At 35.3% G+C, this 24,049-nt stretch overlaps 1 protein-coding gene across 2 annotated transcripts; it reads left to right on the top strand.

Moving 5' to 3' along the window:
* The first annotated feature begins 352 nt into the window (after positions 1 to 352).
* On the top strand, positions 353 to 23,673 carry LOC145676139 (uncharacterized). 2 transcript variants are annotated; one of them, XM_081747046.1, is made up of 2 exons: positions 353 to 1,127; positions 18,658 to 23,673. In XM_081747046.1, the coding sequence occupies exons 1-2, from the start codon at positions 763 to 765 to the stop codon at positions 19,838 to 19,840; spliced, it is 1,548 nt and encodes a 515-aa protein (XP_081603172.1). In that variant the 5' UTR covers positions 353 to 762; the 3' UTR covers positions 19,841 to 23,673. The 2 variants fall into 2 exon arrangements, with proteins under 2 accessions (XP_081603172.1, XP_081603173.1); XM_081747047.1 differs by lacking the exon at positions 353 to 1,127 and adding an exon at positions 8,305 to 9,983.
* Positions 23,674 to 24,049: the final 376 nt, after the last annotated feature.

Below are 24,049 nucleotides of genomic sequence, written 5' to 3'. Positions count from 1 at the left end.
TATCAATTATGTTTTAAAGAAGATGAAACATTAGAACACTTATTGTTAAAATGTGAAGAAACAGTAAAAATCAGGGAAAAATGGAAATGGATCGATGAAATGAAAAAGGAAGGAAATTTGGTTAAATTAGCTTGGAGGCTAGGCTTTATTGTAAATGGAAGGGAACTAAGTGAGAAAGAAATAGAAAGAAACAAAGAACTTCTTGAATTTTGGTTGAAAAAGAAAATGGTAACCTTTAAATGAAAAAAGGGCAGTACTTACTTTCTCCTTTTTTCTTTTTTTCAGGAATCAAACTTCCGAAGAGAAGGAAGGAGAATACCTTGAACCTAAACCTGAACCTGAAATTTGACTTTTTCCCGATTGCGACACTTCTTTTTTCACGTATTTTCACTTTATCATATTTACTACTTTCTATCTGTTTTATGACTTTGTACACATCTTTTTACTTTTTCATCATTTTTCAACTATTCTAATCTTTACATTTTACACGTTTAATTACCTTTCTAAATTGCCGATATTCTTGTTCAATACAGTGATAATGATACTATGCAAAACTTTTGTGATGCTTACTACAAACAAACAATCAATGGCCGAGAGAGGAGTAGTGGTTGATGAAGAAGAATAAGAGGAAGAAGAAGAATATTGGAAATAAAAAAGTTGATTTTGTGAACGTACTTCTAATTCATTTCATTAACGCTGGCAGCGTAAAATATAAGGGGAGTATAAGAACAGTGTTAAATTCTTATTATATTTCAATTCACAATGGCTGGTAAGGCTACTGTTAAGTCGGAATTGATGTGCAAAGAAGAAATTGCTTATGACTTACCTAGTGATGATCCGCTCGAAGGGAGAGGGTGGACATACGAACTAATGAATGACAACAAAGAGTTAATATTATCTACAACGGAAGGAGATGTATCAGTGGACAAGGATAAAGCTATGTGCTCTTTGGATGTGAAACTAAACGTTGATAGGGTGAAACCAGAATTAGCACTAGAAGAAGATCCTGAATTTGAAAGTAATATAGTAACGCTAAGAAAAATTGTGGTTCAGGAGACTTGCGCGTCGTATTGTAATAACTCCCAACAATTAACAACAAAAAGTTTAAATTCAGTTCAGCCAGAAAGGTAATGTTCAATTTTTCATTAACTAATTTGCTCAGATTGATAATACGGTTACATGGTTTCGGAAATTTTGTTGGTTAAAAGCAATACTTCACGAGAAATATTTAGGTATGGGAGATATCGTGAACGTAAGTTAGTAGCCTACAATTTGGAAATGACATGGCACACATAGACAAGCTCTTTACCAAATAAAAATAATAACAAGATTGATACGACCCATACAATTCTTATGTAGTTCATATTTTGATAAAATAATTATTTCTTTATTATTGGTTACACATTTCTCACTAATTGTTTCACATATTTAAAATATGGGTGCTCGACGATATTGTTTTATTTATATAGAGACTTATGTAAAATACCAAATAATGAGAATGGTAATTATCCTAAAATTTTACAAATGAAAATCTGTAATGTAGCCTATTATATTCGAACATAAACTATGGACGTTTATGATTTTATTTTGATTTAGCTCAAATGGGTCTAGCTTGATTTTTCCGGCTGGCTTCGAAAGACATAAGTAAAATACAAGATAAAGAATATTTTAACCAACAATGGATGTTCATTATTTGTAGAGGTCCATACAACATCCATTTCATAACTACACTCATTTTTTCAAGGAAGTCGACTTTTTACATTCCCAGGAATCTTTTTTAGGGTATGGACTTGCATTTTTCAATTTGGGATCACTTTAGGGGCTTGGTGTACGTACATATTAATAATATATGAATTATTGTAAAAACAACGCTAATCAGCATGTACTAGATGGCCGATAAAAATAAGATTGCTATGCAGATTAGGGCATTACGCAGAATGTGGGTAAACAAGGATAGCGCAAAATTCTGTATTTAGGATGACTTACATGTCTTACGTGTTCAATGTGTTCTTGTACGTTCCTAAGTATTTTATAGGTAACATGATGAAATGCTTTCTTTGCTTGTATATTTGTGTTCCAAAGTAACACAATACATTACGGATGTAACTTCTTAATTATATGGATCCCTTCATTCCCAAACATTTTCATAGTTCCGTGTTATGATTTGCCACACTAAATTTTGATACTTCAGTTCGCTTACAATGGTTACTAGCTACCTTGACAAGCGGTTACTTTGCTAATCGGGCATTACTTCGCCAAAATATGAAGAGAGTTTCACAGTCCTCCGTCGGTTAAACTATGAACTGTATACACGAAGTTTCAACTACACTGTACGATAGAACATGTAACTTTATTTTGGTGTTAATGTTGGGGTCAGCATCAGTTCTAATTACAGGGAGGCTTTGTTGTTGTAGTGGCGTGAAAAACAGTCGCTGTAAGGACCGCCAAATTTTAAAAGAATTTCCGTCAATGTTAAGTCAGTTTCGTTATATTATACATTGTAACTTGCATTATACAACGTAACTAATAACCGTTTGAACATTTGATTACAAATAAATTAGTAAAACGGCGGTTAAGCCCTACGGAGCGCCATTCTGTGCGTAATTACTTGACAACAAAGGTTGTAAGTCATTCATTAAAAATACAGATTAATAAATTGGATCCTAAAACCAACGGTGCTGACAATCTCTTACAGTTGAAGCTTGCAGGGTCCCTGACGATTCGAATGAATAGCTTCTTCCCTAAGACCTTACATACCACCCTAGTTGCATGCCTTCGGTATTCAAGTCATGACAAATCAGGGTTAATTTCCGAACCCCAATTGGCCTGTCAACATTCAGGCCTTGAGGAGGCATTTTAAGAAAATAAATATAATGAAGAGGACGACAAGAAATACACCCTGGGAGGAGATTTAATGCTACAGCCTCACATTTCAATTCATCAATTTTTTAATCATTAGTATTACTTCAGGCTCGCTCGTACCTACAAAATTGGTAGGTTTACAAATGTAACCTTTTAAAGAGCGCTAGCTAATACTTATGTGTGGCTTACTAGCAATTGCACTTATCTTTATCGAGAACAAAGTCACATCCGAGAGCATTTGTCACAATAGTGAAACACAAGATAACAGTAATATTAACTTGTTCATTAAACATTATTCTTCTTCAGGGCCTACTCGTACGTAGCAATCTTAATATGTTCTCATAACATAAACCTTAATTTTACCATATACTGCGTAACTGACGTAGGAACTTCGTACTATCGATACATCATAGTATCCGGTGTTTATCGTAGTAAAGGGTAACGTGGAATCGTAAACGGGCTTCCCTTTTTCTTTTTCTCGAGATCGGTTTATGATTCCCGGCACAAGAATACAAGAGTTATTTTCAAATATCAAAAAGAATAACATTTAATTTACTTTCTCTAAATGCAAATCAAAACTCTAATTATTTTCTATAAATGCAAATCAAAACTAATTATTATATCAAAATCTAAAATCCGAGCATCAATTTTATTACTATTATACTTTTCTCTAATTATGCCAAACATTAAAAATTAGAACAAAATTTTGAAATTTTAGTCAATTGCCGAATCTGCACATTAGCGTCGAACTGGTTTCATCACTTTAATTTTATAACGAAAGTAGGGATGTCCCTAGGGGATGAACTATATTTTAACCTTCAACTCTTCTTAACTTATAATATCGCTTTGTCTGAAGTCAATTAACTTCAGCTATCATTAGTCACATTGAATGCACATTGACTTTTCATAGTAGACGGCATGTATATATCGAACGACGAACAAATCAAAGAGAAACTTTATCAAATTCAAGGTTATTGTCAATTACTTTCAATATTATACTAAATTGTGTTTAACTTACAGTATTTTGACGGCGACTTGATTTTACATTACAAATTTCGCTTATTTTCTCATTATACAATCACAACATCAGATGAAAAACTTCACTATCTGAAGAGCACATTTTTTTAATTACCCAAAATTTTAACTTTATGATTAATTGTAGTTATTACTAGTACTTCTCTAATTATGTTCGTAATTTATCTAATTGCCTAACATGTCTCTAAATGCTTGATTGTATGGGGACAGTTAATGTTAATATAAACATAAAGGAGAATGATTAAAAACTCAAGCAAAATTTGATAATAAAATTTTATTATGAAGTATGGATCCCAAAACTGGAAAGACCTGAAAAAAAATACAAAACTTAAACATCCTAATAAGAATTCGATACTGAAAGTGCGCATTTAAAACGTGATAGCCATACTTTTCAAAAGTGGTGCGGTATTATTACAATTTCAAAGTCGGAAATCGCGTTCTAAATCAATTACCTGTTTAAAATTTCCAATGCTGTCTTTCCTCTCCTTTCAACATTCATCTTTCATCTCCAAATGCTGTAAGGAAACCACAAAATATGACATCTAAATAAACGTACCTAATTGTAAGGCGATATTGATGGTTTCTTGGACTGGTGCGTCAGTGGCGGTGGGCACACACTTTGTTTCTGAAAAGTAACCTTCGAAATTCGGGGAAATAATCAAATAAATAAACAGTAATCCTTTTTTCATAATCTAAAAGTTTAAAAGTTCAAATTCGGTATTTCTGATCTCTCATCTCTTCCGGGGTTTAACCCGAGTTGGGGTGAAGTTCACGCTTTTTTTGTGCTAAGATTTTAATTTTCCATCTGTGCCGGTTACGCTTGTAAGCTGTAATTTAGCACGGTTACGTGTACTTTTCCAGTTAGTTTGTTTAATTTCGGAACTTTTCTCCTTTTTACAGCGTATTTACTAAACTTCCACGTAATGACACGCCTTCCTTTGCGACGTTTGGATTTACGCTGCATTGCGATACCTGCGATAAATTTCTTTTTAGGTTTGCGCTTACTATTACTATATTTTGCCATGTAGTTTACTATACAATGTTCGTACGTGTTTTCGCTTAAGGTTTTTAGTGCTCTTCGGAGTCGATGTATACTTCTTCAGCATGTTTGACTCGAAATAACCTCGCCTACAGCTCGACTTTAATTTGCATGTAGTTCGTCTTTGACCAAGTTTAGTGCGTTCCGAATTACGCTTACCAAGGCACTTTCCTTTTATTCTCAACATATCTCCTTCTGCACGCCTAATGTGTGGTTGTGCGTGCTGAGAATACGCTGTACGTGGAGGTCGACGCACATTGTTTTCATCATGAGCAATCAACATGTCTACATTTTGTGTAGCACTACACTTAAACTTTCGCTTTTTACAATTTCGCAATAGTGAAGTACTAGCTTGAAAATTCAAACATTTCGGCAACTGAAAATTAATAAATGTTGCATCTGATGTACTGATATGATCACATCTTCTCATTTTAATTCTACTGATTATGCTCCTCGATATCGAGTTTACGTTAATAATGTATTACGAAAACTCAACTGGGTATCATTGGCCATCTTATTTTACTTCTTAACTTTGGTGTTACATTTCGGTTCTATAACGGAAATATACTTTCGACTGCGTGTGCTTTATTGGAAGTGTTACGCTTGTTTACGGTAAACATTTCCGACCGATGTATTATCTACGAGACCTTCGCTACGTAAAACAGAATTCGCTTGGTGGGTCTATTGTGAATTTGAAGTCGTTTCCTTCTACAATACTCAAAGCTGATAAAGTCGGAATGGATTTGCAGCACTAAAATGCAACTTACGTTAGACATACACTAACGGCATTTATAGTAAGTGCGAATTGTGTGATGCATTCAAACAAGTGGATAATTAACATAATTACCTAAGTATCCAGCATGTAGAAATAATTTATATTTTAAACGTGTATTGTTTGACAAAGTTGTTGAGAAAAATATACTGTGTGTATGTTCGTATACAGTAAATGTTCAGTTTGTAAAAGGCATGCAGTGCAATGCTAGTATATACCTGCAGAAGACTTACTACACTCACTTGCTGAAGACCTGTTGTAGACTTGCAGAAGACTTACTACAAACTTGTTGTAGAGTTGCAGTGCAAGTGGTATCCTTGCAGACTTGCGTCAAACCTGCACTAACTTGCTGCCGACTTGCTGTGCATTTGCAGTGCAAGTGGAAACTTGCAGTAGACTTGCTGTGCAAGTAAACCCCGTTGCAGAAACTTGCTTTGCAAACTTACCATACACTTGTACGTCAGGCGTGCTGCAAGTTCGAAGAGCGTCAACTAGGAAGTTTGCATTAAACTTGCTTCAAACTTGCAGACTTGCATCACAAGTCTGCTGCTAGTTTGCCAGACTTGAATTGCAAATCTACTGCAAGTTTGTTGCATGTCATTTTTGCTATTTGGGACATGCTTAAAATGAAGAAGGGGTCCAGTATTTGGACATTTCCAGGTGAAATCAGTCACGTCACAACAAAAGACTGTGCAGAATAGTTACTTCACTCAGGCGACATAGCTGAAAAGTAATAGTGAAGAACTGACACAGCAAATACAAACACTATGTACAAAGTAATCTTCACAGAAGGAGCAATTGTGTACTGTCAAGGATGAAGTGCTTTTCATTCTTTTCGGAGGACTTGTTACAGGCTTACAACCTGAAACGTGTCAAGCTAGAAAGGAACAGCAATATTAAGAGAAATTATATAGGTCACTTGTAACCATAGAAAACGGTTTACTGCTTCTAATTGTAATCAAAACTAGCTTGTAGTGGCCGCCTTTAACAAATTAGTATTTTTCGACATCTTGCACGCGTATACCCACCACAGCTAACGTGCCTCTTCTCTATGGACACACACGAGTTAGTGAATAGTACCCTAGTAATATATATATATATATATATATATATATATATATATATATATATATATATATATATATATAACAGTTCTAACATATTTGCATCAAATTTTGCCGTTTTTAACAGACGTCAGTCTGTCTTTTCTCTCTGACTCGAATTTCTGAAGAGGTACTCGAACTTACATGTGAATTCACGCATGGAATTTCGAGAAATAGGCAGGAAGAAAAGTCGTGTGTGGCAATGTTACATGCAAAATTAAAAAAAAATGGAAAGACATGCAAATATTGTGAACATACATATTTAAGCGCAAATGTTCACAAAATGGAGGGGTATCTGTGTTCTGGCAGTTATCCAACCTAATTTGTTTATAACATTTAGAAATTTAATCCGCCTTATGCAAAGTCGTTTTGACAAATGATTAGCGTCATGCTAAACGCCTGACATCTGAAGGAAGCATATATAAGTCGAACGATTTAGTATGGTACTAATCACAAACCAGAAGGACTCTGCATATGGCCCAGTTTTCTTAACATCTCTGACGAGTATGATCATTTCTAATTTATTTTCGTACTCATTGATAATTAAATTGCATCAAAGTGTTGCAAATCACTCATGTTCTGCTCCAACTGATATTTGATTCTTAAATCTGCGCCTTAGTTTGTCTTTTAACAATTCACTTACATGAAGGAGGTTAATGCCAGCAGCCCGCACCATTTTTTCCACACTGACCTAACACTAATCCGAGCTTACTACGACACAGTGGCCCGCCAGACTGATCGTCACTCAGCACCTATAACGAGGAATTTAACTGCTAGTGTTTCGAAGGATAGTTGGCGTTGTCGGCGGAAAACGACTTTTACACGGGGAATGACTTATCATACATTGTTCAATACTTAGTCCTGTATATGTATACCAAGTTTTATACCGATCATCGCGGTTTTACCGAATCATGTCCCTTGTTAGAAAAAATCATATGACTAGTTATATAAAATACAGTCAAAGAATTTCAATTTTTGTAACCTCCAAATTGTTTAAAACCTAGAAGTATATCATAATAAATGAAAATAAAGTAATTTGTCATACTTTTCTTATAATTTGGAAAATAAAATAAAGAAATGGAAATAAATTCCTTCCCGGAAATTGATATGCAAGAGAACAACCCGGGAATATTCCCGTTTTTATATTATCCTTTCCACCGTAAATATTCCCACTGCCTATCACTATTCTTGAATGAGTTGACATTGGTAAAAGTTAACATTTTACAAATAGAATAAAGGAAAAAAATTACTAGTACAATTTAATTAACGGTGGAAAACAATAATGATATCAAAACAAAAGTACAAAGAAAACACACCAACCACTTTTCGTTTATTGTTATGCATATCATTATTATTATTAATAATAATAATATAAAGTCAGTGGTAGCTCATGCCTTCAACATGTTTACAACAGTGGCTTTAAACACATCATAAATTTCCAATGGTCTTTGTCAGGTCGGGCTTTATATTTGTGAAGAAGAAGAAGAAGAAGAACTAATTTTTTCAATAAGCAATTATTCTGTATCATATTAAAACCTGATCGTACATTTGATTGCAAGTACCGTCTATAATTGCCGGGAGAGTATTCATGAAATATCGAGTAGAGTGGCCGTTATGGCGAGTGCATCGTGCTTTGTGCGTCCTGTCATGACGAGAGTTTTGTGGGGTTTTCTATACATATTTACTGAACTTACACATTTTTTCTTTCCTTTACACGTTCATACATTCTCTCCTTTTTCTACACTTTTTCCCAGTCATTTTACACTCCTCAATTTTCTCTACCTCTTGTTCTGTTGAACTTGGCCTTCAGCTCCCTTTATCTGTTCGAAATTCTCTCCTTATTCTGATCTTTTCCTATTGTACCACACTTCCCTCCAAAAAATCACAGAAGAAACCATTAAAGAGAAACCGCAGGAAAAGTGTCATGAAGAAGGTGTCAAGAAGAGCAGTTTGAAAGGAATATAAACATATAAAAGGCTTTATGAGAAAATAAATTATATGAACAATGATTTGCGAAGCATTTTTATTTTCAAAGCCAGGTCAGGGAGCCTTGAAACAGGGGTAAGATTGAAAAAAATTAAAGAAGTGAACGAGAAATATCAATTATGTTTTAAAGAGGATGAAACATTAGAACACTTATTGTTAAAATGTGAAGAAACCATAAAAATCAGGGAAAAATGGAAATGGATCGATGAAATGAAAAAGGAAGGAAATTTGGTTAAATTAGCTTGGAGGTTAGGCTTTAATGTAAATGGAAGGGAACTAAGTGAGAGAGAAATAGGAAAAAAAACAAAGAACTTCTTGAATTTTGGTGGAAAAAGAAAATGAAAAACTTTAAATGACAAAAGGGCAGTACTTACTTTCTCTTTTTTTCAAGAACCAAACTTCCGAAGAGAAGGAAGGAAAATACCTAGAACCGGAACCTGAAATTTGACTTTTTCCCGACTGCGACACTTCTTTTTTAACGTATTTTCGCTTTATCATACTTACTACTTTCTATCTGTTTTATGACTTTGTACACATCTTTTTACTTTTTTATTATTTTTCAACTATTCTAATCTTTACATTTTACACGTTTAGTTACCTTTCTAAATTGCCGATATTCTTGTTCAATACAGTGATAATGATACTATGCAAAACTTTTGTGATGCTTACTACAAACAAACAATCAATTGCCGAGAGAGGAGTAGTGGTTGATGAAGAAGAATAAGAGGAAGAAGAAGATTATTGGAAATAAAAAGTTGCTTTTGTGAACGTACTTGTAAACCATTTCATTAACGATGGCAGCGTAAAATATAAGGGGAGTATTGGCTGGTAAGGCGTCTGTTTAGTCGGAATTGATGTGCAAAGAAGAAATTGCTTATGACTTACCTAGTGATGATCCGCTCGAAGGGAGAGGGTGCACATACGAACTAATGAATGACAACAAAGAGTTAATATTATCTACAACGGAAGGAGATGTATCAGTGGACAAGGATAAAGCTATGTGCTCTTTGGATGTGAAACTAAACGTTGTTGGGGTGAAACCAGAATTAGCACTAGAAGAAGATCCTGAATTTGAAAGTAATATAGTAACGCTAAGAAAAATTGTGGTTCAGGAGACTTGCGCGTCGTATTCTAATGACTCCCAACAATTAACAACAAAAAGTTTAAATTCAGTTCGGCCAGAAAGGTAATGTTCAATTTTTCATTAACTAATTTGTTCAGATTGATAATACGGTTACATGGTTTCGGAAACTTTATTGGTTAAAAGCAATACTTCACGAGAAATATTTAGGTATGGGAGATATCGTGAACGTAAGTTAGTAGCCTACAATTTGGAAATGACATGGCACACATTGACAAGCTCTTTACCAAATAAAAATAATAACGAGATTGATACGATCCATACAATTCTTATGTAGTTCATATTTTGATAAAATAATTATTTCTTTATTATTGGTTACACATTTCTCACTAATTGTTTCACATATTTAAAATATGGGTGCTCGACGATATTGTTTTATTTATATAGAGACTTATGTAAAATACCAAATAATGAGAATGGTAATTATCCTAAAATTTTACAAATGAAAATCTGTAATGTAGCCTATTATATTCGAACATAAACTATGGACGTTTATGATTTTATTTTGATTTAGCTCAAATGGGTCTAGCTTGATTTTTCCGGCTGGCTTCGAAAGACATAAGTAAAATACAAGATAAAGAATATTTTAACCAACAATGGATGTTCATTATTTGTAGAGGTCCATACAACATCCATTTCATAACTGCACTCATTTTTTCAAGGAATTCGACTTTTTACATTCCCAGGAATCTTTTTTAGGGTATGGACTTGCATTTTTCAATTTGGGATCACTTTAGGGGCTTGGTATACGTACATATTAATAATATATGAATTATTGTAAAAACAACGCTAATCAGCATGTACTAGATGGCCGGTAAAAATAAGATTGCTATGCAGATTAGGGCATTACGCAGAATGTGGGTAAACAAGGATAGCGCAAAATTCTGTATTTAGGATGACTTACATGTCTTACGTGTTCAATGTGTTCTTGTACGTTCCTAAGTATTTTATAGGTAACATGATGAAATGCTTTCTTTGCTTGTATATTTGTGTTCCAAAGTAACACAATACATTACGGATGTAACTTCTTAATTATATGGATCCCTTCATTCCCAAACATTTTCATAGTTCCGTGTTATGATTTGCCACACTAAATTTTGATACTTCAGTTCGCTTACAATGGTTACTAGCTAACTTGACAAGCGGTTACTTTGCTAATCGGGCATTACTTCGCCAAAATATGAAGAGAGTTTCACAGTCCTCCGTCGGTTAAACTATTAACTGTATACACGAAGTTTCAACTACACTGTACGATAAAACATGTAACTTTATTTTGGTGTTAAGTTGGGGTCAGCATCAGTTCTAATTACAGGGAGGCTTTGTTGTTGTAGTGGCGTGAAAAACAGTCGCTGTAAGGACCGCCAAATTTTAAAAGAATTTCCGTCAATGTTAAGTCACTTTCGCTATATTATATATTGTAACTTGCATTATACAACGTAACTAATAACCGTTTGAACATTTAAATACAAATAAATTAGTAAAACGGCGGTTATGCCATACGGAGCACCATTCTGTGCGTAATTATTTGCCAACACAGGTTGTAGGTCATTCATTAAAATTACAGATTAATAAATTGGATCCTAAAACCAACAGTGCTGACAACCTCTTACAGTTGAAGCTTGCAGGGTCCCTCATGATTCGAATGAATCGCTTCTACCCTAAGACCTTACATACCACCCTAGTTGCATGCCTTCGGTATTCAAGTCGTGACAAATTAGGGTTAATTTCCGAACCTCAATTGGGCTGTCAACATTCAGGCCTTGAAGAGGCATTTTAAGAAAATAAATATAATGAAGAGGACGACAAGAAATACACCCTGGGAGGAGATTTAATGCTACAGCCTCACATTTCAATTCATCAATTTTTTAATCATTAGTATTACTTCAGGCTCGCTCGTACCTACAAAATTGGTAGGTTTACAAATGTAACCTTTTAAAGAGCGCTAGCTAATACTTATGTGTGGCTTACTAGCAATTGCACTTATCTTTATCGAGAACAAAGCCACATCCGAGAGCATTTGTCACAATAGTGAAACACAAGATAACAGTAATATTAACTTGTTCATTAAACATTATTGTTCTTCAGAGCCTACTCGTACGTAGCAATCTTAATATGTTCTCATAACATAATCCTTAATTTTACCATATACTACGTAACTGACGTAGGCACTCCGTACTATCGATACATCATAGTATCCGGTGTTTATCGTAGTAAAGGGTAACGTGGAATCGTAAACGGGCTTCCCTTTTTCTTTTTCTCGAGATCGGTTTATGATTCCCGGCACAAGAATACAAGAGTTATTTTCAAATATCAAAAAGAATAGCATTTAATTTACTTTCTCTAAATGCAAATCAAAACTCTAATTATTTTCTATAAATCCAAATCAAAACTAATTATTATATCAAAATCTTCTCTAATTATGCCAAACATTAAAAATTAGAACAAAATTTTGAAATTTTAGTCAATTGCCAAATCTGCACATTAGCGTCGAACTGGTTTCATCACTTTAATTTTATAACGAAAGTAGGGATGTCCCTAGGGGATGAACTATATTTTAATTTTCAACTCTTCTTAACTTATAATATCGCTTTCCCTGAAGTCAATTAACTTCAGCTATCATTAGTCACATTGAATGCACATTGACTTTTCATAGTAGACGGCATGTATATATCGAACGACGAACAAATCAACGAGAAACTTTATCAAACTCAAGGTTATTGTCAATTACTTTCAATATTATACTAAATTGTGTTTAACTTACAGTATTTTGACGGCGACTTGATTTTACATTACAAATTTCGCATATTTTCTCATTATGCAATCACAACATCAGATGAAAAACTTCACTATCTGAAGAGCACATTTTTTTAATTACCCAAAATTTTAACTTTATGATTAATTGTAGTTATTACTAGTACTTCTCTAATTATGTTCGTAATTTATCTAATTGCCTAACATGTCTCTAAATGCTTGATTGTATGGGGACAGTTAATGTTAATATAAACATAAAGGAGAATGATTAAAAACTCAAGCAAAATTTGATAATAAAATTTTATTATGAAGTATGGATCCCAAAACTGGAAAGACCTGAAAAAAAATACAATACTTAAACATCCTAATAAGAACTCGATACTGAAAGTCCGCATTTAAAACGGGATAGCCATACTTTTCAAAAGTGGTGCGGTATTATTACAATTTCAAAGTCGGAAATCGCGTTCTAAATCAATTAAAATTTCCAATGCTGTCTTTCCTCTCCTTTCAACATTCATCTTTCATCTCCAAATGCTGTAAGGAAACCATAAAATATGACATCTAAATAAACGTACCTAATTGTAAGGCGATATTGATGGTTTCTTGGACTGGTGCGTCAGTGGCGGTGGGCACACACTTTGTTTCTGAAAATTAACCTTCGAAATTCGGGGAAATAATCAAATAAATAAACAGTAATCCTTTTTTCATAATCTAAAAGTTTAAAAGTTCAAATTCGGTATTTCTGGTCTCTCATCTCTTCCGGGGTTTAACCCGAGTTGGGGTGGAGTTCACGCTTTTTTTGTGCTAAGATTTTAATTTTCCATCTGTGCCGGTTACGCTTGTAAGCTGTAATTTAGCACGGTTACGTGTACTTTTCCAGTTAGTTTGTTTAATTTCGGAACTTTTCTCCTTTTTACAGCGTATTTACTAAACTTCCACGTAATGACACGCCTTCCTTTGCGACGTTTGGATTTACGCTGCATTGCGATACCTGCGATAAATTTCTTTTTAGGTTTGCGCTTACTATTACTATATTTTGCCATGTAGTTTACTATACAATGTTCGTACGTGTTTTCGCTTAAGGTTTTTAGTGCTCTTCGGAGTCGATGTATACTTCTTCAGCATGTTTGACTCGAAATAACCTCGCCTACACCTCGACTTTAATTTGCATGTAGTTCGTCTTTGACCGAGTTTAGTGCGTTCCGAATTACGCTTACCAAGGCACTTTCCTTTTATTCTCAACATATTTCCTTCTGCACGCCTAATGTGTGGTTGTGCGTGCTGAGAATACGCTGTACGTGGAGGTCTACGCACATTGTTTTCATCATGAGCAATCAACATGTCTACATTTTGTGTAGCACTACACTTAAACTTTCGCTTTTTACAATTTCGCAATAGTGAAGTACCAGCTTGAAAATTCAAACATTTCGGCAACTGAAAATTAATAAATGTTGCATCTGATGTACTGATATGATCACGTCTGCTCATTTTAATTCTACTGATTATGCTCCTCGAAATCGAGTTTACGTTAATAATGTATTACGAAAACTCAACTGGGTATCATTGGCCATCTTATTTTTCTTCTTAACTTTGGTGTTACATTTTGGTTCTATAACGGAAATATACTTTCGACTGCGTGTGCTTTATTGGAAGTGTTACGCTTGTTTACGGTAAACATTTCCGACCGATGTATTATCTACGAGACCTTCACTACGTAAAAAAGAATTCGCTTGGTGGGTCTATTGTGAATTTGAAGTCGTTTCCTTCTACAATATTCAAAGCTGATAAAGTCGGAATGGATTTGCAGCACTAAAATGCAACTTACTTTAGACATACACTGTTACAAAGACAAATACGAATTTGTTAATTCGCGCAAAACCATTTGCCTGCGACACAAAAGCGACAACACTGTAACTTCGTTATCACACAAAATCATCAATTGAACTCTCAAGCCTTCCCTGGCTTTTTCGAGAGGGCGGATAAGCGCAACCAGAACGCTACCGCTTATTATGTGTGAAACATCGGTATCCCTTGCCGGCAAAACAATTACATTAGAAACAATTTTTTACAGGTACGCGTAACGATTCTTCTTTCTTGCTATCTCTACACTGCATATTTCCTTTTCCTGACTGTAATCGACTTTCTGGTTTATTTGGCACATATCTTTCACAACTTGGGCTGGCTCGAATTCAAGATGGTTTCTTTTCCGTCTTGCACTCTTTTATTTTGTTGGTTTGCCTACACTAAATCTGTGCCGTTCGCATGTATTCATAGAACACAGTGAGACCTTTCTTTCATTCCGCTACAATTTTTTTAAACTCTGCAGTTACTGAATCAACATCATTGGCCGCGTTAACTAATTCAGAGAGTACTTCAGTTAAGGAGTTATTGGTTACGTTGATATTAATACGTAAGCTGTCTGCTTTGGCATTCGATTCGCTCTTTCCTACGCTCCCAAATCGTTTCTGTTACAGGCTTTTGAAGTTCACCTACTGATTCATGTATTTTTTGTCCTAGGCATCCAATATTCATTACCATTTTTGAGCAATGGTTTCTAATTGTTTCTCTAATTTCTCTGTCAACATTGCTCGAAATTGTTCTAAAACACTAGCCTCCATATTGATATGAGATACGAGCAACTAATTCAAAGTACAAAAATATAAGTATCCGAGTTTAATACGAAAATAAGAAACATGCACTTAAAACGTGAAACACTAAGAATTTTGATATTACGACCATTAACAACCAATCCTTGTTTTTACAACTCAGGTTTCATTTTGCGAAGTGCTTCAATAAAAATTAACACAGATATAAACTAGTACCATATATAAAATAGTTTCTATAACTATTCTATCAGGCTTTGATTCCATTGTGTACAAATACACAATAACACATTCAGCAAGGCCGTGTGATAATATTTGAAAAACAGTATCACGTGACAGTTTCTACACAATAACTCTGTCTTCATCAGACTTCCACTCCTTCTGGTTGCTGGGAGTTGGTCATCACTTATATATACTGTCCGGAGGTCAATTTTAATTAGGTTCCGCCCCTTCTTTAAAAAATAACACTTGTCTGGTTTTCACTTTCACTTTTTAGCTGCACACGTGTCCAATTAGAGGTTTACTTTTTTCCGCTGGATGCGTCCTGTCCTCTAATTATCCTTATTATCCTTGTTATTTTGTTTCTCTTTCTTTCTTCTTCCTTTTTATTCCGTCTTCTTTAAGCAGAATCTTCTCTCACTCCTTATTTATCGAGAATCTTGCATTCCAGTTCACCTTGCGTCCTGCTTTCATAATCTCTCTGGCTTCCTTCCATTTTCTCACCAAAGTCCTGTTCTCTACTTCTGTGACCTCTGCTCCTTCCCACCCTATCCTGTGGTTTGTTTCTTTCTGATGCTTGTATATCGCATTGTTGTCCATTTTCAGTCTTATAACATCCTGGTGCTGCTTAATCCTTTTTTTATATTTTTTTCTTTTCTCCTATGAAAATTTTGTTACACTCCTCGCACCCTACTCTATATACTACTCCCCTTGATCTTTGTTCGCTATTGCTTTTCTCTTTTTTCTTCTGACTAGTTTAATTATTCTTCTTCCTCTTTTCCTGTACGTCCTAATTCCTGCTTTCAGAAACATTCTCTATATGTTCTCTGTTTGTTTGCACAGTTACTGTGACAAAACTGTCACGTGATACTGTTTTCTTTTTACATATTATCACATAGCCTTGCTCAGTGTGTTATTGTGTATTAGTATTAAAACATTTACTCTTATTCATAAATGCACATGAAGGTGCATAGTGTAAAACATGTATGTATGTGTGTATACTCAATCAGCTGTTTGCTATCCACTCACATCTACATAGAATTAAAAATCAACAAGAAAAATTTTTATGAGCTACATTAATCTCTCCGTTGCTCTCAAGGTCAAAACATATTTACTTAACTTACATGAAAAATCTACATTACTCAGTTCTTGTTTCTATCTATCACTCTGCTTTATTTTTAATTAATTGTGTTCGCCGAGGATCTGATAGAAATTGACTGTCGACACTAGGCTAATCAGATCCAAACTCAACACGTAATCTGTATAACTAATGGTATTGTAAAAGCAGTTGTAAGAAGACTGCTATAATTTAATCCGGAAAACGGTCGCCATGTGGTTGAAATCGTGTTTTTTGGTAGTTGTTAGATTCTTGTAAATATAATCGTAACCTTCACATTGATTTTCGTCTTTTTCCCAAGATTTGTCACTTGTTTATTGCATTTATCCCAGCTTTGCTACGGCAGTGAGACGTAATATTGAGGTCTCAAATATTCAGTAATAATAATAGTATAGGTAACAAATTCCGTATGAGGACACATTGTATTAAAGCCTGTAAAATAACCCGTAGCGTAAGCCATAAGTTACAAAATAGTCGGGATTGGAGAGAAGTGTCAGCACCAACAGCACATACCCTCTCGATACGTTCCTACAACTAGCTACATGTTATAACGGAAAGTTTCCCTTCAACTAGCTAAATGTTATAAAGGAAAGTTAAATGTTATAACGGAAAGTTTCGAGGTAATTTTGGTGTAGAAAGTAGGGATTCTGAACTCACAAGAGCCGTAATTACAGTTGTTTTTAAGTAATGGTTATGCTGGCTAAGCTACAGAAGATGTCGAAGGGATTTCGGGAAAGGGGTTCCGTACCATCATTAGACACCTCTAAAGCTACTCAAATTTAAACGACAGATTTCCGCTAATATTTCGTGTAGAATATATTGTACTGTACGTTTTCAGGAAAAAAGAACTGAATATAATTGAAAACTAAAGCTTGTCATAAACTAACTTGTGAAGTTTGCAGATGCAATTAAAAAAGCTTTGCTACAAAAATATATACACAGACCATAATTCAGTGAGCTCTGAAATCTTATCAAAATGATGTATAAGATTCAGTCTACAGAGCAATTGTTGCTTAAAGAGTGGCATACACTATTCCTAGAATCGAGATAAGATGAGAAATGTTTACGATAGTTTGGGTCTCGTCTCGATTCTCATCTCCAAAGCATGACTATAGTGTGAATTAACCTTGTCCCGTCTCGAATTAAAATGTTTCATCCCGATTTTGTTTGGTTTGTTTTAGAATCGAGATGAGAAATTCGTCTTTTCATGCGCAACATTACACAAAACCGAAACTTTTTTTTTGCCTAATATCACGTTTCTGCTTGTAATGGTACGACCTGAGCGATAATAAGTTTTTAAGTTTTAAATATTCTTCGAGATAATTGATAATATTATTAGCATTACTCCTGAAAATTTGATAGTTCAAGTGCTGAAACAAACAAGTATTCAAATATTTGAATGTAATGAAGCCTGTGTTATCGCCGATCTATTTCCATCAAAATTCCTAAAGGGAAAAAAATGCTTAACGTGTGTTTGATCGAAGAACCTCGAGATTACTGGTCAAGCCCCCAGACCACTGAACCACGATCACAACGCTGTAAATGATTCGTCTTTAGTCTTGTTACTCTAAGTTTCTCTGCCTCAGATTGGAAAGTTGTATGTAATTTTTTAATTTTTTTCAAAACGTCTTTCGTGTTCCTCTTATGATGATATAAGTGAATTATCTTCGGTACAGTTTCTATTAATACGTTGAGTTGTTCTTAAACCTTTGGATCGCAAGTTGGTTTTTTCTCCAGATGAAACTACAGATAAGACAGATTAAAATCTCATAGTGTGCATTTGTTTCAAGACAGCCGACAATACCTGGTCATAGACTTATGTCCGCCACGGTATAAATGATAGTTTAATTTGATATAGTGAAACAAACTACAGCAACTTATTTTGAGACTATAGTGATATGGTACTCCATTTCATATTTCTACAATATTTAATGGAATAAAACATGTAATATAGCGAATGATTACATGTTTTCTTGCTACTTAATCATTATGTCCATTTACATTTCATTGTTTCTTGAATTTGTTTCAGGCGCGATAACATATTTGCTTTCCACGGAGACGGGAATACATTTACTACATTAAATAAGACCATTTCTGATTCTTATGAGGAATCTGATACTTCGACGCAGTTTGGCAAAGGATTTCATCGATCACGTTTGACAGCAAATATGGTGACACAGGAAAGTGAAAAGCATCATACGTACCAAAATAGTTTTAAACGCTCTAGTCGAAGTTCAACTATGTCAAGTGGTGAGTTTGTGCATTCAGGTGCAAAATCTCACATATGTGGAGTATGTAGAAAGGAATTTAGAGTATGTTCAAGTTTGGCTACCCACATGGTGCTTCATACAAGTGGAAAACCTCACACGTGCCAAGAGTGTGGAAAGGCATTTAAACAACGTTCAACTTTGGCTACACACATATTAATCCACACAGGAGAAAAACCTCACACGTGCCGAGAGTGTGATAAGGCATTTAATCAACGTTCGACTTTGGCTAGACACATGTTAATCCACACAGGAGATAAACCTCACATGTGCCAAGAGTGTGGTAAGGCATTTACTTATCGTTCAAATTTGGCTACACACATGTTAATCCACACAGGAGAAACACCTCACACGTGCAAAGAGTGTGATAAGGCATTTAATCAACGTTCGTCTTTAGCTAGACACATGTTAATCCACACAGGAGAAAAAGTTTACAAATGCCAAGAATGTGGTCAAGTATTTAAGCGACGTCCAAATCTGGCTACACACATGTTAACCCACACAGGAGAAAAAAGTTACATATGCCAACAGTGTGGTAAGGCATTTAATCGTCGTTCGACTTTGGCTACACACATGTTAATCCACACCGGAGAAAAACCTCACACGTGCCAAGAGTGTGGTAAGGCATTTACTGATCGTTCAAGTTTGGTTAAACACACGTTAATTCACACAGGAGAAAAACCTCACACGTGCCAAGAGTGTGGTAAGGCATTTACTCAACGTTCCCATTTGGCTACACACATGTTAATCCACACAGGAGAAAAACGTCACATGTGCCAAGAGTGTGGTAAGGCATTTACTGAACGTTCAACTTTAAATAAACACATGTTAATCCACACAGGAAAAAAACCTCACATGTGCCAAGAGTGTGGTAAGTCATTTAATTATCGTTCGACTTTGGCTGCACACAGGAGAAAAACCTCACACGTGCCAAAAGTGTGGTAAGGTTATTACTCATCGTTCACATTTGGCTAGACACATGTTAACCCACACAGGAGAAAGAACTCACACGTGCCAAGAGTGTGGTAAGGCATTTTATCGACGTTCAAATTTGGCTACACACATGATAACCCACAAAGGAGAAAAACCTCACACGTGCTAAGAGTGTAATGAGGCATTTATTCGACGTTCGACTTTGGCCACATACATGTTCGTCCGCACAGGAGGAAAACCTCACACGTGCCAAAAGTGAGGTACGGCATTTACTCGTCGTTCGTATTTGGTTGTCGAGGTTCCAGTCATTAGTGGCTAATCGAGGTTCCAGTTAGGCTGCACACATGTTAATCCTCAGAGGAAAAAGTATCACACATGCTACGAGTGTGATGGCGAATTTAAATATCGTTAAGTTTGGTTACACACATGATAATCCATACAGGAAAAAGAGGTCACGTATGCTAAGAGGATGGTTAGAAGTTTAATCAAAGTTCAACTCTGGCTACACATGTTAATATGCATTAATATGCCCTGAGTGTGGTATGTCATTTGATAAACGTTGATGTTTGGCTAGAGAAATGTTAACCCGCGCAGGAGTAAAACATCACACATGCCAAGAGTGTGGGGATCTACGTTAGAAATTGGCTACACACATGTGAATCCATACAGTAGCAAAATCTCACCTTGCAAAAATCCTGGAATAGAATTTATTCAACGTTCATACGTGCTGAGCCACACAGGATCAAAACCTCACACGTGACAGGTGTGGAAGACGATATAGTCTACGTTCAAAGCTTGAAATGCAGTTGAACATACGACAATCACCAAAGAGATGCAAAGATCTTAGCAAGGCGTTTACTCAAGGTTCACATATTGCAAAGTAAATGATAATCCACAAAGGAAAAAAATCTCACACGTGCGGAGAGTTTATATGAGATGTAGAATTCTGTTGGAGGAATAGAGATGAAATAATCTACGCTGTTATTTTTACGCGTGCTATGAAAATTGTACTATCCCAAATTGATGCTTGATTAGAATAGTCGACAGAGGGATGTCATGTGTGTCTGACGTTATCCCATGTTTATTGTAGATCCATATCTAAGCTCAAGTTATAGTCACCAAAATGAGCAATTTTGTCACCTTCTCACAATATCTGGAAATGTTCGTGGCATCTTTCAAGTTAACTTTGAGCACTGTTCCTATATGGTCTGCAGAAACACCCGACGAAGACTGTTTTTGGACAGACTTACCTCTGCTCAAATAGTTTCACACTCACGTACGAGATCATTCTGTGCTCTGCTGCCCCATTTGTTTTAGTACTACAAACAATCCGCCTCTATGGTCTTGCGGTCTTATTTCTATGTAGAGAATTGGTTGAGAAACGACATTCCACTGTTCCTTATTGATATTTTCAGACATGTTTCGCTCACCACTAAACAGCCATATTTACGGCACAGTCTGTAAAATTGTTTGTTACACTTTGTACGTTTTTGTAGTATAGTTTAAAGGTGGTTTTCTGTTCACTGCACTTTTGAGCAGCATTCTACTGTACATCACCACATTAAACGCAGAATATAAAACGTAAGATTTGGCACACTTCTCTAGCGTGGGATTACGTTGTCCAAGTCACTCTTACTCATTTCTTGCTATCTGAGTTGAACATTGTAAATTATTTTAATTGAGTGTTCTCTACCAATAAATGATAACGATATTTCACTGCATCTCCAACTTCAAACGCAGACTCTAGCCGTAGACTTACTACTGGGTTCACAATGGAAATGATAAAGCATAGAGATAGCACAAATATTTTTCCTCGAACTTTAACTTTTCTGCGGTTTGATGCCGTCTTTCTCTATTTTATGCATAGACGATCCTAAGTACATACAAAGATTTGTTACTGCCAAACAACATACAGTTTTACAGTGTGGATAACTTCATTATTCAAAATCTATAAAAAAACTGTTGACCTTCTAACGAAAAGTTTTCCACGTACCTTTCATTGTCCGGTTACGTAGTCCCACTCTGGAGCTATACCAATGAAAAACTTGTCCGTTTTACAGTAATATATCGAAAAAGTAAATATCACCTATATCAACAAACGCTTCTAAACTCAGCACCCTTTTATTCATGCAATATATACTACCTCACTTTAGACCCCACACCAAATCGCTATCAGCATACTCCTTGTCCCTAATGTTTACGCTCTGCCAGTACACTTTACCCATATGAGATTCATTGTTCTTAACCTTATAGTGGTAAGGTGAAAAACATTTTTATGAATGGTAACATTTTGTCTCTTGGACACAGGAACATTTTTGTCTGATAAGATGTGAACTAGGATTTAAATTTGTATTCTATTTACAATATTAAATACAAACACCAGGCAGTGGATACGCTTTAAGCGAAACTATAGAATTTTATTGAGGTAATACCTTTCTTGTTAAAATGAAGTTCGATAATTATGTGACTTTTATTGCTTAGATACCGGTACTGAAAATAAAATATTTATTAACTAGAAAGAAGTAAACCAGGATTTCTCCTAATAGTGGTATATTCACGTTTCAATTCTGCAGCAGTCTCCACACATCATTTTTGCGTGACTTAGGCAAATCCACTTACAGCACTTTTGGCAAAATATCTATGTGTATAAACGTATAACATTACTATTAGTCGGTTCTACATTTTAGAAGTGATAAAATCACGTTATTTGCCATCGTGTAGTATTTCTTTCTTCGTCATATTCAGTAGGTATCTGGTCTACTATGTCCACCTCACCTTTAGTATCGTTGTAAAATGTGACGATATCTGGCTTCCTGTTATCTCTGATACTCTCATCTAATTTGACGTCATTGTGCATACTTGAGATCAGCACTAAACACAGATTTTTCTTAGATGCATAGGAACCAATGGTGCAGTTCTAATGAAAACCAAATACACTACTGTATTCTTTCCTCCGTTTCGCATTCACAAACGCGGGGGCAACTCTCTTGTTTTTACGAATTGTCCCTATAATAGTTAACTTACTGTCTCATTCCATTTATTTAACCAAATTGCAGCTTGTAAACCGATTATTGTACAAAGGTCTCTTTGCAAGATGAACCATGAATCTGTTGACACAATCTCTTCACTACTTCTTCAGGTTTGTTATCTATCAGGAACGGGCCTTCTGGTTGTGTCCTCACATACACTTCTATATTTGTTTGTAGTATAATGTTTCACCAACAAGAATAAAAATTTTAATTCCACATTTTGGAGGTCTTTTAAGCATATCAATACGAAATCCACATCTTCCCCGCAAACCGACAAGTGTCTCACCCAAAGTTACTAACATACAAATTAAGAAAACTGTAGTTGCAGTTGTTTACAAATAATTCAAAAAAGTTACGAGTTGGGGCTAATCTGGGGCTGAAGGTTATATCTGATTATGTTATTCATTAGCATCTTCCACTTTTTCATCCATCCTATCCTGCACAGTAATCACTTTCTGCGCAGTTTGGCTTCTCCGGTTCCCATCATCACATAGAGATGACCCTACGCAAAAGACACATTCATTTGTCTGATTAACAATACACATGTGTTAACTTCTGCTTCGCACCTCTCCTCATTCTCCGTCCTCGTTATCCCTTTACACATTTTTTATTTTCTCTAATTGTATTGTATTTATATTGAATCAATCTGTCTATATTAAGTTCTGTTATATATATTTACTTACATTATAATGCTAAGGATCAAAGTTCCATACGCCCATTTTTCTTTTTCTTTTTGATTTTTTGTTAGTTTTTATACCGTATAATTGTAAAATTTCGATAGAGCACAGATCTCCACTTACACTTTGTAAATAAATTCTTTTCCATCACTCACGTTATAGAGGGCGTAACCTTCTCATAGGCTGCTAGCCACTTCGATTTGCCGGTAAAACGTAGTGCATTCACATACTTTCTCAGCTGGCGCACATGTAGTGAGGCGTAGCTGCCAAGTCTAGACTCTTTTTATTGCACTCATGTGGGCGCACAGTGATGCTAATTCATTAACAGGCAACAGGTTGCAAGAAATTGAGAGTTTTCACGAGCGTAATTTGGCTGGAGTACACAAGTAGTATAATTTTTAATCATCATTATGATCATTTTCACTCTTATCCTGTTCTCATCACATCCGTATTCGGAACAATCAGGGACCAACGTACATAGTTCGAATTCTGAGAACATCACAGGATACTATCAA

The sequence above is a fragment of the Thermobia domestica genome, chromosome 18 (assembly GCF_964235325.1).
Source record: "Thermobia domestica chromosome 18, izTheDome1.hap1.1, whole genome shotgun sequence".
Taxonomy (NCBI): Eukaryota; Metazoa; Arthropoda; class Insecta; order Zygentoma; family Lepismatidae; genus Thermobia; species Thermobia domestica.
Note: the sequence above shows the minus strand (reverse complement) of the source record. Positions and strands in the feature narration are given on the sequence as shown.

Bases quoted from the DNA above. Each gene is read 5' to 3' on its own strand.
- LOC145676139 (XM_081747046.1), top strand. From the start codon at position 763: ATGGCTGGTAAGGCTACTGTTAAGTCGGAATTGATGTGCAAAGAAGAA. The intron at 1,128-18,657 runs GTAATGTTCAAT...AATTTGTTTCAG, and splicing joins AATTCAGTTCAGCCAGAAAG to GCGCGATAACATATTTGCTT.